The sequence below is a fragment of the Cydia pomonella genome, chromosome 24 (assembly GCF_033807575.1).
Source record: "Cydia pomonella isolate Wapato2018A chromosome 24, ilCydPomo1, whole genome shotgun sequence".
Taxonomy (NCBI): Eukaryota; Metazoa; Arthropoda; class Insecta; order Lepidoptera; family Tortricidae; genus Cydia; species Cydia pomonella.
Genome location: NC_084726.1, coordinates 2,222,811 through 2,240,631, shown reverse-complemented (window position 1 = coordinate 2,240,631; position 17,821 = coordinate 2,222,811). Strand labels below are relative to the sequence as shown.

Genomic DNA, 17,821 nt, shown 5'->3' with positions numbered 1-17,821 from the left:
TTGTCAAACGCTTTTGAGGGTTCCGTAACCATGAGCGTGATCTACTTCAATTTTAAATAAAAAATCGGCCAAAAGCATGTCGGGCTATGCTCAATGTAGGATATCGTAGTTACCATTCTGTCAGAACAGGCCAAACGGAGGCTATTATTAAGCGCCATGTACACAAGTTTAAGAGACTAACGCAGCGGCTTACGTGAGCGATGACTCGCGAATGCGACGCGGCAGCCCAACGGCATTCGGAGATCGGCCACTTAGGACACTTCCATAAGTATCAAAGGATTGAATTCACCCGCGCCGCGCCGCTTCGCGTTCGCGAGTTATTCATTCACGTAAGAGACTGCCTAAGGCGTAGCTTCGCCGCGCTTTGTACGTATTTTTACAAGAAAAGTTTTTTTTGCAATAACTCAAAAACGGCTGGGCCAATCATATTTTTTATAGTTTTCATTGAAAGTATTTATTAAATATTTGCTTTACGATTTATTCCATATTTTTGGACCCAAAATACTAACTTTATTAAAAAATGGTTTATGGAGAACCTTATTACTTTTGAAAGACCTATCCAACGATACCCCACACTATTTGATTAAAGCGAATTAAAAAAAAATAATGGGACGTACCTACCCTAAAAAAATATAGTTTTTATTTTACCGTTCTGTCGCCGTGCATGAATCCTGCCAAATTGCAGCTTTCTAGCACTAACGATCACCATGATCAATCATAATCATGGAGCAAAGCCGCGGACGGACGGACAGACGGACATGGCGAAACTATAAGGGTTTCTAGGTGACTATGAAACCCTAAAAACGGAGCTTCAAAATGCTGTAACTTCTACTTCATTATTCATAAAACATTATGGGCCAGATTTAGTTAAATTAGTTTTTATCCCTTTCTTACAAATACATAAGTCAAAATGACGGATAGAGACAAACGATTCATAGCTAATTCAGGCCAGTAACGCGTTTATAAATAACGCCATTAGTAAATACATTGTCTTTATTTATCAAACATATTAATAAACTTCTAAACTGTACCTAATTACGTTCAACACATCCCCATAAAGTGCAAGGCAATGCACTATTTTATACGTGAGGGTAAGTCTTTTGCCATTAATTTACTTAAAAAAGGTCATAAATTTTTTTTTTTTTTTTTTTTTTATTTTTTTTTTTTTTTTTTTTTTTTTTTTGTTTTTTTGTTCCTTCTGCAGAGCAATAGTTCACCACTCCTGTTATGCCATACATGTTTGAGTATTAGTATGTTAGTATTCGTCTTCCTCTGATGCTGTTTTCATAATATAAAAATCTTGTAAATTGATAAAATGGACGCTCGATGTTGGTCTGGTCTGTCATTGCCTTTTAGTTCGTGTAGCTACCGTTGGCGCTTGTTGCGTATGCAGCTGTAATGTTCAGCCAAGGTATGGTTGGACCGGACCGATACAGTGTTATGTTTACGATGCTTGATATAAAAATAATCTTTACTTAATTTAGTCGTTATCTTTTATCTATTTTTCAATTTGTTCACTCTATATTATTTTGTCTTTTTCCTTCTTGTCTGTTACCTTTCGTGATTTTTCTCACTTGATGGTCTCATCGGAAGATCAGCGCTGGAAGCCACCAGCAACATGCTGAGATGAGGCCATTTCGTGGCACTTTATACTTCCTTTGTTTTTGTTATATCATGTAATTTAATGTGTCTTGTTTGTGTCTACGAATAAAAAAATATTCTATTCTATTCTATTCTATATAATATCTACGGCGTTTACGCCGTTTTTATGTTAAACGGTACCTTGCTGAGTAGAAAAGCCGTATCTTCAAATGAGTTTAGCATTGACATACTGCTTTTTAGTTTTGAGACTGTTAAAAGTACACAGTTCAGGTAAAACAGTTTTTTAACTTTTTACAGGGTGCCTATATAGTTACCTGCAATAATGTACAGGGCGAATATATAGGTCATACTGTGCAACTTTTACTATGGGACCAACTCCGAAATCGTGAAAAAAAAATTACTCTCCCATAGAAAATATCAAGGGAAAATTAAAGATTTTTTTATTATTTTCTTGAAATATTGCATGTGATTTAGGTCCTGTGGAAAGCGTAACTTTTTCCATTTTTTCCTTTAATATAAAATTTGGATATTACACATGTAATGTTAAACCACATGGTTTAATAATCATTTTAGTTCCTTATTGTTTAACAGATTTAAATTTTGTGGTTTTAAACATTCGCTACTACTTATTCTAAATTCTAAACTGAAACAGATGTCACCTACTAAAATAAAAGTTTTCTAGTTAGAGAGATTGAAACTCAAAATATTCATTTATATAATTTTAACTTGAAAAACAACGAGGAAAGTTTTATTAAAAAACATAAACCATTTATATGAAATCTAGAAAAAAAAATTACTCTCCCATATGTAGAAAATATCAAATAGCCAAAATGTATGAAACAGACGCCATTCGGGGTTTGTCCCATAGTAAAAGTTGCTCAGTATGAGCTATATATTCTCTCTAATAAACAAAAACCATTTAATATGAGTACTTTGGGATTTAAAAAATTCTGAATCTCCGTTTCAGTTAGTTTATAATTTAATCTCCTTGGAGTTCACGGGCCTATAAATCCCGGTGTTTTGCGTGATAGACTTGCGTGGAGATATAGATCCAACACGTAGAGGCTCCTTGGAGAGCTTTACTGTCATGTAGAATGCCTGCTGGAATACACACCCATGAACCGGTCTCAAAAGGCATTGGGACTATTGTACTAAAAGTGAACAGTATAACGGTCTATGGATTGAAGTTTGGGAGGACAATGAGACTGGGTTATTGCAAAGACGTCCGGACACCTGCCATAACAATGTTTTCACTGGTTATCGAGGCAGGCAGTGACTCGCCGCGCACTAAATGGGCTCCTGAAAATGCCGACGTGAAGACCAGGAGCAACACCGGTGTGAGCGGCTCAGGGGTGTAATTTATTTGTATGTCTTTCCCATCACGGAACAATGATGTTCCGGACCTTTGGGAGGCGTGCGCGGAGCCGAAGCCAACACGTAGAGGCCCTTTTGATACTTTAATGAAATGTAAGGGGTACACCTAGCGGATGTTGCCCTTGCCCGCGTCATGGGACGCACGCAGAGGCAGCACCCGCCAGGGTGTAAGGACTATTTGAGAGTTGATGGAATCTAAAATGAACTGGGCTATTGGGTGAAAGCGATGGACTATGGGATAAAAAACCGGACGCCTGCCTAATAAAACGGTATTCAATTTTATTTCCGGCAGACGGTGACTCGCCCCCATAAGATGGACCCCCATAAAAAGCGACATCTAGGATGGCTCAAGGGCAACACCTCATTTATTTTATTATTAGCTAAGTTACTGTATGATACATATACTGTACAATGACCACAGTGTATAATTAACAAGTAACGTAACACGTGAACTTTACAAGGCATTATTAACGGTCTGACCTTTGCATGGGCTACTGTAAGAAACTATCGATTCTTTACTATGGGGTAATAGGTTAGGGTAACGGTGGTAAAAAATGGGTAATTAAGGCTTTATTATATTCAGGATAATTTTGTATGAAGCGCTGGTGGCCAGCAGTAAGAGCGGGCGACTTGCAATGCGGAGGTCGCGGGTTCAAACCTCGGCCTGTACCAATGAGTTTTTCGGAACTTATGTACGAAATATCATTATATTTACTCGTACCAGTCGCTTTTCGGTGAAAGAAAACATCGTGAGGAAACCGGACTAATCCCAACAAGACCTAGTTTTACCCTCTGGGTTGGAAGGTCAGATGGCAGTTGCTTTCGTAAAAACTAGTCTCAACTCCAATTCTCGGGATTAGTTACCAAGCGGACCCCAGGCTCCCATGAGTCGTAGCTAAATGCCGAGACAGCGCGAGGAAAATGATGATAATCGCGTTAGATCCAGTTATATCACTAAATCAAAGCAAGTTGATGTATATTTTTAATTTTTTGGCTTGTGGAATTGACTTTAAAATGTAGATTCTAATTGATAAATATTTTGTAAAATTATAAAGTTATAAAATTACGCTCAAAACAATATTGAACTATTTATTTCTTTTTTTTTAGTTTTACATCAGTACATGTTCCGATACTTAGCTTAATCTATATTTGTTTTAGATTATTGGCTAAGATTCCACTTTTCGAACTCTTTTCGCTCCTGGTTTACATATAGAATCCTTCGTTTGCTCAGATGTCAATGTAAGCATGAGTTAAACAATTACTTTGCCCGCTTGTGAAACAAATAATTATTTCTCAAATTTGCAATGAATTGTTGACTTGACTTACATCAAATTAGGTCCGGAAATACTACGTATCCGGTGCGATGAGTGAAGATGATATGTAAAAGAATTTCATACAGCCTTACACACCTAGGCCTGTAAAGCAACTTTCTTTTGTTTTTAAACGTCAAATTGTCACACGTCTTCGCATTCAACCATCAATTAGTAGTATATTCGTAATTCGTTTTTAGCTATTAAACCTACGAATAAATAGGATTTTTTTTCATTGCACTACAAATCTTGGCGAGAAAAGGGGTTTCCAGCTGCATATCCCAATCCGCCCTCGCTACGCTCGGCCGTCTATATCTCCTTAGCCTGCAACCCTTCGTTTCCCAGCCTCTATATTAATGTACTATTTCTGCAGCCTACTTGCAGCCAACTCCAACCTTATAATAACAAATATAAATAAAGTTCTAAAATAAAAGTCTCAAAATAAATATAAGAAAATGTAGCTAAATAGCTTACTCATTAACAGCGATAAACTAACATTGAATTTCCAAGAACCTAATTTATCCAAGAGAAAAACTAGACATGATAAATGAAAGGCCTGAAACTAAATAGAACGTAATTTTTTAAACCATTTCGTAAAGTATATTCGCTTTATTTGGAAATGCTTTAGTTTTTTGTAGCAATATTCCACTCACCGTTTTAACAACTCGTGAAATTACGAAATTGGTATTTCATTATTTTTTTAAAGCTTTAATATCCTCCTGAGTCCTGGATATAAAATGAGTACGCTCGCATAAAAGCCGAGAGTCCTTTTTAACACCATCAGCGTCAAGTCCTGGATAAAAAACGAGTCCGCTCGCATAAAAGCCGGGAGTCCTTTATAACACCATCAGTGTTGAGTCCTGAACCTTCTGTTGCTTATTTTAAGGTTTAAAATGAGTTTGTCAGATTTTCGTTGGAACAAAGTTGATTATAGACTGTAAGAGGAATACTTTAAGCATATTTTTTTTTACAAATTATTTGGGCATTATAAAGGCCTCTCGGCTTTTATGCCACTAAGATTATATGATAAATGTAGCGAATATGTGTCATTTTGTATGAAATCAGGTGTATCTTTGAAAAATAAAATAAAATATTAGGAATTGTCAAAATGCTATAATTATGAAAATAACAAAAAACACAGAACCATTCTGTTAAAAAAACATAAAAACCTTTATTTTAAAATCCAATTCAATACAAAACTGTTGTAGTTAAATCAGTCTACTTCTCACATCACAATAGTTTCCTTATAAAGTAACTTACTTACGTATTTTAACAACAATTGTGATAAACCTTTTGTAACATTATATAACTTATTAATTTCTCAAAACAAAATAATGTCTTTGTGCGCGTAACTATATAATTAAAAAATATTCATCTATGTGTTTCAAGGAACCAACTTCAAGTAGCCACTTTGATACACACGGATCAAACAGAGTACCTCCTTTTTAGAAGTCGGTTTAAGTACTAAAATCTTCTTAGTGTATCAAATACGTCTTTGAAAATCGATTCAGCCAAACGCAAGAAAATCAGGAACAAACATACATAAAAACATAGGGGTCAAAGAGAGCCCCTTTTTTAGTCGGTTCTAGTACTGAACCCTTCTCCTAAATGTAACGCTCTCTGAAAACCGCTTTAAAATTGATTTAGCCAAACGCGAGCCAAAAGCCAAACAAAAGTAACAAACAAACATACATACATAAAAACATACGGGTTAAACAATTTCTTGTATGCTTAAAATCACTACTCAACAATAGTGTAAGTATAGCATAGAGTCCGTTAAGACGCCAGAAACATGGCGACCTATACTATAAACTAAGTCCGAGAGGGCGTTACAAAGGTCAAATTAATTTAACACGTAATTGTACTTCAAACATCATATTTACAATAAAACTAGTAATTAAATTATAATAAATATATAAAATACTCATTAAATACATAAAAAGGCAAACAAAAACAAAAAGGATTAAGCAAAAAAAATTGGATTGGTCTCGCCTCCACCTGCGCGACGTGACATCTTCCTGGACTTGTGACGTCGTACTGAAGGGAATATTCTTGATTACTAGGCAATAGCCTTTGCTAAAGAAAGATAGGTACATTTCGGATTGGACGACGGCCATTGGTTCTCAAGATCACGCCACTATCACCTGATTTTAAGCGCGAAACATTTAGACCTTTATAACGGACACTCGGCGTTTATGGATAACTTTATTTTTTAGCGCTCGGTCTTTACAAATGTCATGATTTTGGCCGTTATAGCGGACTCTGGGACTTTATGGATAACTTTATTTTTGAGCGGCCGGTCTTTACACGTGTCATGATTTTGGCCGTTATAACGGACGCGGGGACTCAGGAGGTTATTTATACCAGTATTCTGGTTAACTTCGTAACAAGTCATGGAATTAGAAAATTGGTACTTTATCTTTTATTTGCGACTAAACGAATTTCGAATAACATGCCTAATGAGTAGTCCAAGGTGTCCAAGCTTCTTAGTAAACGCATTAAGGTACGGATCGATAAGACCGTGATCCGCCCCATCCTGATGTATGTATGGGTTGGACACTAACACTCAAGGAGGAGAACAGCCTTCTAGTCACGGAACGTAAGGTGTTAAGGATGATTTTAGGACTGTCAGAAGAGACGATGGCAGTTGGAGGACTCGAAAGAATGCCGAAATAGAACAACTAATAGCCGAGCCGAATATAATAGGGGAGACCCAGGTACATCGTCTCCGCTGGCTTGGCCAAATGGCCACCTGGAAAGGATGGGGTACGATCGGGCAGTCAAAAGTACTTGGGTACACCAACTGGACGCCGCTGGAGCTATATCACGAATAACTATAAAAAGTAGAATACCGTTTCTCAGGACAGCCGTTTCATTTTATAATGTACCAAAAGAAAACTTTTTTGTAGAAGTAATTTGTAATTGTAGAATCGTTTTCGTGACGGAATTACTTTGTGATTGAAATAACATTGAAACTATAGTATTAAAATTGCAATAAATTTTTGGACTTAAAAAAATCGGTAATTTTTTCTAGGAATAAAAGAGGTGTAAGACAGTACGGTCACGTCGTGTCAAATATATGTATACACGACTTTATTGTCCATAATATTAAGGTGGTGTATACATATTTTTTGCATATTTTTCGTATCGATATTTTCAGACGTGACTGTACGTGTGTCAAAATTATTTTCGTTGTTTTGTTTTTGTCCCCAAAAAATGTGACGGAGTGGAGTTTTTTTGTATGGGGTATTTTTTCTGAAAAGAATTATAATCTACAGCTAGAAAAACATGCAATAACACATTTTTATTTACAGTGTATCTTGATATCTTGACTCACTCCCTATAACGTCGACATTTGTTGGCTATAGTTGGTTTAGTATTAATTTTTCTATACACGGTGTAATATGAGGAAATCGAAAGATTCTAACAGTGTATTCCTGATCACCTTTGATGTCATATAAACTTTTTGGATTTCGCTTAGTGTCAGTGTTAATATATACCAATTAAAAAAAAAACTAATTGTAACTTAGTGCAAACCGCCTTTTTGATAGCGATGAAGCCATTATGGGGTGTAGTCTTAATATAGTCTTAACAAGTAACCTTTGCAAAAAATAAGATTAACAAAAAAAAAAAATGTAAAAATTAGTTTTTAATGCCAGTTTTACTATAACATTAACTTTTTATGGACAAATCCACAAAAAAAATTTTTTTTTTTGGCCAAATTTACTCATATAATTTCAACTGTATATACGGTGTGTACTATCACGGTTCATGAGATACAGCCTGGTGACAGACGGACGGACGGACAGCGGAAGTCTTAGTAATAGGGTCCCGTTTTACCCTTTGGATACGGAACCCTAAAAAAGAAAATACATTCCAATGGCCACGGCAGCAGCATTACTGTTGCAATGTTACTCCTGCAGTAATAGATGAAATTTTGAATAGTTAAAAGATAGTCAGAGACCCCAATTCGAATGAAACACTTGTTATGGTTTAGATCTTATTTTGATAAGACCTTGAAGAACGCTCACGCTGATTGGTGCATGCGGAATGAAATGAAACGACCCGATTCCAACTTTAAGATAAGTCAAAAAATTCCTAAAGATACAAGATGGATTGAATATGTTTGTTTGAAGAAACGACACTTTTGACACATACATATCTAATGCATATCGTATCTTTAGCAAATGTTTGACGTATCCTAAAGTTCGAATCGGACCGAAAGTGCGTGAGGTGCGCGCTAATCACCAATACGATAGCCAAGATCATATCAAAACCAATTAAAAACCATATCCAATTGTTGAGAATCGACCTCATGGGAGCTAAGCTTTTCCCGGTAATGTACCTACTTCGCATTTGATCGTTTCTTCGTTTCGTTTTGATAAAATATGGTAGCTACTTACATACGACCTCCAATTACTTCGTGCCCGCGCTTTTCCCGGTTATTTACTTTGCATTTGACCATCTCTTCGTTGAATTTAGATAAAACATGGTAGCTACTCACATGCGACCTCCAATGACTTCGTGTCTGCGCTCTTCCCAACCGGATTATGTACTTCGCATTTGACCGTAGCTTCATTGAATTTTCGAGAAATATTCGGTAATATCTGAAACAAATCACATATATTTGTAATAAAAAATTATTATGTTGGATGGTGTTGCTGTCTGTGCGAATATGGTGCGAATTAAACGAAAATCTCTCTTAAGAACACGAAGAACAGAAATTGTTGCTGAATCACGCAAACCTATTTGTTTTTAAAAAAATAAGTATGTATAAGAAGCAAATGCCCGTTAAAAAGTAATGCCATAAATTGTTACTTCATACATTTTGACTGATAAGAACATAATATCTATTATATAGGGCAACCTAATTTCTTATGGGATCACGGGAAAGTAGGGTCAAAATTTTCGTTGTCTTGTTTCTTGTCCCCGAAAAATGTGACGGTGTGTGTGTGATGTGGTGTGTGTGTGGCATTGCCGACCCTAACACTTCGCACCCTCGTTCAGCTCTGGCAACCTTACTAACCGGCACGAACACAACACTATGAGTAGAGTCTAGTGTTATTTGGCTGCGGTTTTCTGTAAGGTAAAGGTACTTCCCCAGTTGGGCTCTGCTCTAGATCTGGAATGACATCCGCTGTGCTGTGGCCTACCACACAAAGCGAGATGACATTCACAGTGCCCATACCTCTCTTTTGGAAGTAGTTTAAGGACGTACCCGGGTAATAATCTAGAAGTTAAAAACTCATACATCTGACCTTGTAACACTTTGGGGTATCCACCCAGTGTTATAAACAGCTGAGTAGCATATTATATAGGTACTTTATAGGTTAGAAAATGGTATGTTTGTTTTGGTAAGATTTGGTAGTTGAAATGTCTTCGACACGGATGTCATAGTGGGTCAGTCAAGGACTGAGACCTGTAGTGATATTTTCAACTTTACATATACGCTTTTATCTATATTGAGTGGACAAAACTTGCGTTCACTCCGTTGCATTTTGCGCATCCATGTCGTATTCCTGCGTTGTGCTAGGACACAGGCACTTTGTTTTCGTTGTGGTATATACATTTCACGATTGAAATACATTTTAAAACATAGAAATACCACGTATTAACAGTATGATTTCGATAAAACCGAGCAGTTGTTTATTTCAGCGGTAGACACTGACGGCTGTCAATGTCATTTGGTTTTTTTTTTTTTTTGTCCATGGTTCCGTAACAGACGGTCGGTCACCCTTGTTGTACGACAATAAACATATACTTGTGGTTCTTATATCTTTTTATAATTTCCAATTACTAATAAAGTCCGTATTATTTGCTTCCCAAAATGAGTAACTCTTTTTATTGTTGATGTTTCGAATTATTCCGAGAGTCAAACCGGTCAGTCGTGGTAACCATTGAATGGGAAGGTTTTCATTCATCAGTTTGTCTATGGTTTCTCGGATTGGAATTTTGATAAATCATTGTTCGATCGATCTTCAAGATGTGAAGGATATTAGAAAATCTTTCGGCAATCAATCTTAGGGCTCGTCCCAAAATGTGCATAATTTAGCGTCTTAGAGCCTACCTAAAATGGCGGCTGCTAATCTTTTCTCTTCAATTTAACATAACTTGGTGAGTTTCCACACTTTTTAAATATATAAAGAAGGAAAGGCGGAGGTAGTGTGTCCTTTCGCAAATGGGTTAATATAGTGTTTTATGTGGATTTTCCAGCAAAACCTAATGTAACGTCAACCACCTCTTCGTCTTGCCACGCGGTCTGCAGGCGCCGTCGTTGGTATAGGAAATAATGGACCCGGCATAAACCCCGGTAAGTCAGTTAATCGCTTCATTGCCGTAATTTAAATCGCGCTGTGCCTCAGTTTAAAATATGATTTTTCTATAAAACTAAACGTGTTAAAACATAATTTTTTTTAACCTAGAACATTTTCTTTGTTCTTAGGGTTTTTTTCTGGACCCTGGTTTTATCTGGACCCTGGTTCTCCTGGACCCTGGTTCTCTAAGGCTGTGCCATCCGGTGGCAGCGTTCTTCTTGGCAGTGTCCGTGAAGTTAAGACTTTTATGATATACCTTTAGTTAAATATGGACCCTTTACGCTGAACAGGTAACCTGTAATCCCTGTGAGCAATTGCTTACTGCTAAACATCCCCGGAGGTTGGGGCATAACTTCTACTTTAGACAGTGTTATGTTAGGAAGACAAATTTTGATATTGTTGTCCGTAGACACAGAGATGCCTATGATGTATTTAGTGTAAATTTCAAGAAATAGTGGTGTCTCTAAGAAGTATTTAGTATTACTTATTTACTAATAAATAACTCGTGTTGACCGTAGCGGGTCATATATATATTTAAGGAATAAAAGGTGTGTATTACATAAATTTGGGATTTTCATTTGGATATGTCATACGCTTGATGAGAGTAGTATCCTGGCGTCCTACCTTAAATTTTTGGATACCTATTCTCACTACATAGTGGCTTGAACCGCGACCCTATCTATGATTGTAGTTAGCCGAAGGTATTTGTGAACTTTTCAGTAGTGAAGTTTGGTGAGTTCTGGATCACTCCATAGAAACACATTTCCTTCTATGGAAACGGTCTTTAACAATAATAGAATCAGATCTTCTCCATATCCAGAGCTCACCCACACCTATTACAACCTGTTTTAAATTTCCTAGAATACCCATTTTAATCTAACCTTGCATAGTTAAAACAATTTCTCTGACACGACACGGCAAGAATTTTAATATGAAAAAATATTTATATCGTGACATTGCAGTAGGTGGTATTATAATAGTATAAGAGTACGAGAAACCAACACTTCAGCTAACCAGTAATATTGAGTCTGAGTATCTTCTACCTATAATAACTTTCAAAGGCTTTATCTCCAAAATTATAAGGTCTACAGTGGCAATTCTAGTCTCGTATTGTTGCAAATTTAATCTACTTTAAAAACATCCCAAAAATGTATTATCAAAAACTAGTCTTTTAGACTTATAATCGCCCAAATCTGAAAAAAATCCGAAATTGACGTGGTTTTTTCGATTTTTTAGAAAATTGCGTACGTTGGATTATTTATTAGGCCAACATTATAGACAAGTTTGCCAAAAATCAGAACTACCAGATTTGATTCAAAACTTTTTTTTCTTCCTCGCCTTGTCCCAGCATTTGCCACGAAAGCGACTATCTCACCTTCCAACCCAGAGGGTAAAGGCCTTGTTGGGATTAGTCCGGTTTCCTCACGATGTTATCCTTCACCGAAAAGCGACTGGTAAAAATCAAATGATATTTCGTACATAAGTTCCGAAAAACTCATTGGTACGAGCCGGGGTTTGAAGTTTGAACCCGCGACCTCCGGATTGCAAGTCGCACGCTCTTACCTCAAGGCCACCAGTGCTTCCAGGCCACCAGATTTGGCGCAAACGTTAATGTATAAAGTTACTATATTTTAGCAATAATTTGCTATATATTCGAGTTTTGGACCAAGATCGAGAAGCTTTGTACTAGAGGGTCAATTTCAACAGTACTAGTTTTATGTATCATTCCGGTGTAATTCTTTATTTACGTTTCTTCGATGTTTCTTTTAATGTCAATCGACACCTCAGACTGTTCTTTGATAAGCCTCTTACATAGCACTTGACATCTTAAGCCTTTTGAGAATTATCGGAGATTAAAAAATTTACTCGCACGTGAATGATAAGTATACACAGGAATGATATAACACTCCACCTCAATGACATTTTTCCACCGGAATGAAAAAAATTACTCGCACGTGAATGATAAGTATGCAAGGAGTTGAGTAGTTTTACGGAATCCAATTTTAACCCGAGGTAAGGTTGTTACCTACAAATGTTTACATCACACGTCATTTCTTATTCAGTCGTTCGCTATGAGGAAAATCGTGTCATCATTTCCTTCTTTTGAAGACCAGAGTCCTCCACAAGCTTTTGTTGCTCGCCAAATGTATGGCCTCGTATATTTGCATACGTGGAGTAATTTGGGCACACCATCTAGCAGGGGAAGGACCTTTAGATCTTGTGCCTCGAACTTTGCCCACTATAGTACCCACTGTACTATAATGTATATTCTCATATCTTTATTAATTTTATTTTCTTTTCCTTTTGTAAGAATTCGATGTTTTCTGAAAGAGCTACGTATGATTTCATGTACATGTATATATATTAATCAAATTTCTATAAAGAAAAGTAGCTACTGTATGTAATTGCATGATTTCTGTAATAATCAAAATTGTATTTTTTTTAATGCATGTTAATTATAAGATGTAATGTTTCGAAAAGATGTGCCCCGCCGAGTTTCTTGCCGGTCCACATTGGGATACCCTCCTCAAATTGAGGGGCGATTTAAACCTTCTCGGGTCAGAGGTGTAGGGTTAGAGCCGGTGTAGCTTTATTTGTCGTTCATAAGCGCATTGTAATATGCCTACTTGAATTATAAACTATCTTTATCTTATCTAAATAGTTAATCTAGATTTAAGTAAAATTATATTGTACGTCTGACAGGCCAATTATAGCGATACTACCAAAATATCTATTATAACCTGTACACCTATAATTATGCAATAAATGATATCTTATCTTATCTTATCTTTATCTTCATACGACACCACACTGTACTATGGTCAATGTTCGACTCATTTAAACCCGGTGCGATAGCAATACCACAGGAGTCGTGACTTTTGCATATTGCATATATGCATGTTGCGGGTTTTCGGTGTGCCAAGGAAATTTCAAAAGTTGTAGCTCCATGCCTTTAGTGCGATACGTGCATTTTTATTTGAGTGGAGTATATTTTTATTGCGCGAGGTTCATTACTTTATTCTGGCGAATTACATTAAAGTGCACATGAACGTGTGAATTTTAAAGTAATTGTGTATATTTCAGCCTTATTAATATCCGTTTGTCTCTATGGTTGTCTGCCTGTGTAAAAAACACACACACACAAACCCGGTATATAACATTTCACCTTAATGGGCACGTGCCGTGCACAAGATGTGCTCTGAGCTGTTGAGAAGTCTGTTGCAAAACGCGTATTTTCTTAATAGAAATTTACATAGTAAGTAGGTACCTAGTGGCAGTAAAACGGTCGGGGCTAAAGCAAAAAGAGATGTTTCATAAACCAATTTACCTTTTATTTTTACCACACTAGCTTGTAACGGCTTTCTTTATTCTTCAAAACCTGATGAGAAAGTTGGATTTTATCCCCAGGAGTGGCTAAGTAATTAGATGCTAATCTGCATCTGTACTTGGACCCGGGTACGTCCTTAAACTACGTCCAAAAGAGAGGTATGGGCATTGTGAATGTCATCTCGCTTTGTGTGGTAGGGCACAGCCAGTGGATGTCATTCCAGATCTAGAGCAGAGCCCAACTGGAGAAGTACCTCCACCTTACAGATAACAGCAGCCAAATAACACTAGACCCTACTCATAGTGTTGTGTTCCTGCCGGTGAGTAAGGTTGCCAGAGCTCAATGGGGGGGGCGGGTTTAGGGTCGGCAACGCGCATGTAACTGCTCTGGAGTTGCAGGCGTACATAGGCTATGGAGGCTACTTACCATCAGGCGGGCCGTATGCTTGTTTGCCACCGACGTAGTATAAAAAAAAAATTGAGCAGTTTTTGTGGAAATCACCTTGAAGAGATGATTTTAAATTATACCGGGTTCTTTTGTTATCAGTGACCACATTCTGAGGGGTAAATATGTAGGTCATACTGAACAACTTTTACTAAGAAAGAAGCCAAACCCGAAATCGTAAAAAAAAATTTGCTGGTCTACAGAAAACCTTGTCTCTGATTCAACGAAACTTATGTATGTATTTATTTTTGGTATGTGTGTCTTACATTTATAGTGTGTATGTATGTTTGTATTTATGTGTTATATGTAGTTTTGACGACCGTTCTGGCCTCGTGGGTAGTGACCCTGCCTATGAAGCCGATGGTCCCGGGTTCAAATCCTGGTAAGGGCATTTATTCGTGTGATGAGCATGGATATTTGTTCCTGAGTCATGGGTATTTTCTATGTATTTAAGTATTTATAAATATTTATATATATTATATATATCGTTGTCTAAGTACCCTCAACACAAGCCTTATTGAGCTTACTGTGGGACTTAGTCAATTTGTGTAATAATGTCCTATAATATTTATTTATTTTTATTTTATAAGTATATTCGTTTGCTTCATTGCGTTTGCTATATAAGTATTTTGTTTTCTCTCTCTGCACCAATGGTGTCTGTTTGGGCCTATAGTTGATTGGTAGAGAATGCCATTTGGCATTAAATCCGCCATTTGTACATTGTTATATATATTTTGTGCAATAAAGTTTAAATAAATAAATAAACGTATGAGGCGGCAGATTTTTTTCTCCCGATTTCGGGATTGGCCCCATAATAAAAGTTGTTCAGTAAGACTTACATATTCACCCCTTAGATTTTGGTCAGTGATTACAAAAACATCCTGTATATATTGAATTGCGTTCATTTCTTTTTTACAGTTAGTAGTTTCCTCACGTTGGTGTGGTGAAAATTTTTTGCTTCACTCGGTGGCAAAGTTTGTTTATCACTCGTGCCTTGAAACACACACAATGGTCATGATTTTAATTTTCGAACCACTCGCTACGATCGTGGTTTTTTTGTTTGCATTTTTTGCTTGCTCGGGTATTAATATGAGCACCAGGGGTAAAAAAATAACTTTGCCCGCTTATAAAAACGAATAAATATTCTCAAAAATACTTATTGTGGTATAAGAAATTTTACGAGTACTAACACCGATGAAGAACTAATGGCTCTTTCAGGTTTTTTATGTTTTCCTAATAGTCCAACTTTTCAAGTCATTATATTCTATTTGAAAAAATAAAAGATTTATGTAAAGAAACATTAATTTCAAATAAATACGATTCGTGTCGAAATTAAGTTTCATTTACCTAATAACGTGTAATTATTGTCCTAGAAACACAAAGAATCATTAATTTCCAATATAAATATTTATGGGATGAGACGTGCGGCAAAAGCACGTAAAGTTATGATCAATCGGTGAAAATTATATTTTATCAACTATACTTACCAATTCATTTCTGACTGCACCGGCGATTTGTTCATTGTTCAGAAACCATCTGTATGTCAAGTTGTTAGGGTTGGCATTAGCTTGGCAGCCTGTAATGAAATAGAACATTACTATAGAGGCCGGGAAACCAAGAGTTGCAGGCCAAGTAGATATAGATGGATAGGGATACGCGGCCGGCAACCCCGTTTGTCACCCAGATTTGTATAATGCTTTTACAGTACATATGGTGCTATTTTCCCGCACGCATGCGGGAATGAGCACTTTCCGTGCATATGTCGAAACTTTAAACAGCCATATGTACTGTAAAACGTTGTACGATACACGTGCGAATAGGTAATTCGCAACTCGTGTCGATTTAAACTCCCTTCGGTCGTGTTTTCATTTATCACAACTCATTGCGTTTCTGCACAAACTTGCAATGAAATAAAAAAAATTGTTTTCGTAGGTTTACACAGATAATAGTACATTACGATTCAAGTGGGAAAAAAAGGAAATTCGAAACGAGTGGCGATATATTAAAACACGACCGAAGGGAGTGTTTTAAATCGACACGAGTTGCGAATTACCTATTCGCACATGTATCGTACAATGTTTTACAGTACATATGGCCCTTTAAATGTTCGACACAGTAACGTAATATGCTAATTTTCGCACTAGTGCTGTAAAGTAGCACCATATGTACTGTAAAAGCTAATTACGAATCTACTACTATTTGATGATTGAATGCCAAGACGTTGTGTTACAGTTTGACGTTTAAAAACAAAAGAAGGTTGATTCACAGGCCTAGGTGTGTAAGGTTGTATGAAATTCCTTTTCATCACACATACTCGAAAAAGGCAGGTGTACTGAAGGACAAAGGCCTATTTTGTTCCCACGGGAGTTATAGCTTTTTTATTTTAAATAATGTCACTTATTCATACAAACCAAGTAGCAAACCAAGTACCCACCATATATGGCCGTGTTGCCATTTAGAACATCATACAAGTTCAATATTTTTAAATTGTTTAAACCTTTTTTACAGAATACTGCATTCTATCTGCACAGATTTGTTACAAGGGGTATTAAAACTGACCTAAACGGCACTATAAATCATCAAGCGACGTTTTTTATTAAAATGATTACCCGCCATGTAAACGAATTTAGCCTCGTTTAATTAAGAATCATCACACCATTATCAAAATTACCCCGCGTTCGAAGTTATCCCAATGCACCTCACTACTCATAAACTAAATGGTTTTTTGTTTCTGTTTTCAGTACCCCTAGTGTAAATAAATTCGATTTCGAAACGTGACGTACGCGTTTGCGTTTAGTCTCATTTTGTATTGGATTTAGAAAGAGCGCGCCAAGCGGGACGTTTTGGAAACTCAAAATCCTATACAAAATGAGACTTAACGCAAACGCGTTCGTCACGTTATGATGTCGATCAAATTTACACTAGCGGTACAGAACTCAAACTCACCGACTGCTAAGGTATCCCCTTCATGTATCCTGCCGCTGGCTGCGCCGGATTTGATGAAAACACGCACTTTTGGGGCATATTGGACCTGAAACCAAAATGTTATGGTTATTTTTATGATAATTAATAAAAACATACCTAAATATCAATGAGTAAATAATGTTGTCTTGGTAAATAAATATGTCTGATGACAAAATTAATTTTTTAACGGTACTTGTCCATATTTTATCGAATTTTACTCACTTGACTATACATAATGTTCAATTTACAGCCACAAATATTTTTTTAATAAAATTTGAAGACATCTAAACTATATTTTTATCATGAAACGAAATCGAATTTCCTAATTATTAAGAAATATCTTTTTACTAAAAAATATTGGATAAACTATAAAATTAATAGAAAAAAAAACGCTGAACACAAACAACTCAGACGTAAAAACGCTTGTTTTATAGGCCAACTCTAGTTTTGGTTATTCGATATGTTTCCGATATGATACTAATCTG

General features: G+C 36.4%; 1 protein-coding gene across 3 annotated transcripts in view; it reads right to left on the bottom strand.

Moving 5' to 3' along the window:
* Positions 1–17,821, bottom strand: part of LOC133531036 (irregular chiasm C-roughest protein-like) — a 216,689-nt gene that overhangs the window by 27,849 nt on the left and 171,019 nt on the right. For all 3 annotated transcript variants that reach the window (XM_061869123.1, XM_061869121.1, XM_061869122.1), the window contains exons 8-10: positions 17,319–17,403; positions 15,860–15,948; positions 8,791–8,893 (exon numbers count right to left, since the gene is read on the bottom strand). In XM_061869123.1, the coding sequence (XP_061725107.1) occupies positions 8,791–8,893; positions 15,860–15,948; positions 17,319–17,403 (277 nt within the window). The remainder of the gene's footprint in view (positions 1–8,790; positions 8,894–15,859; positions 15,949–17,318; positions 17,404–17,821) is intronic.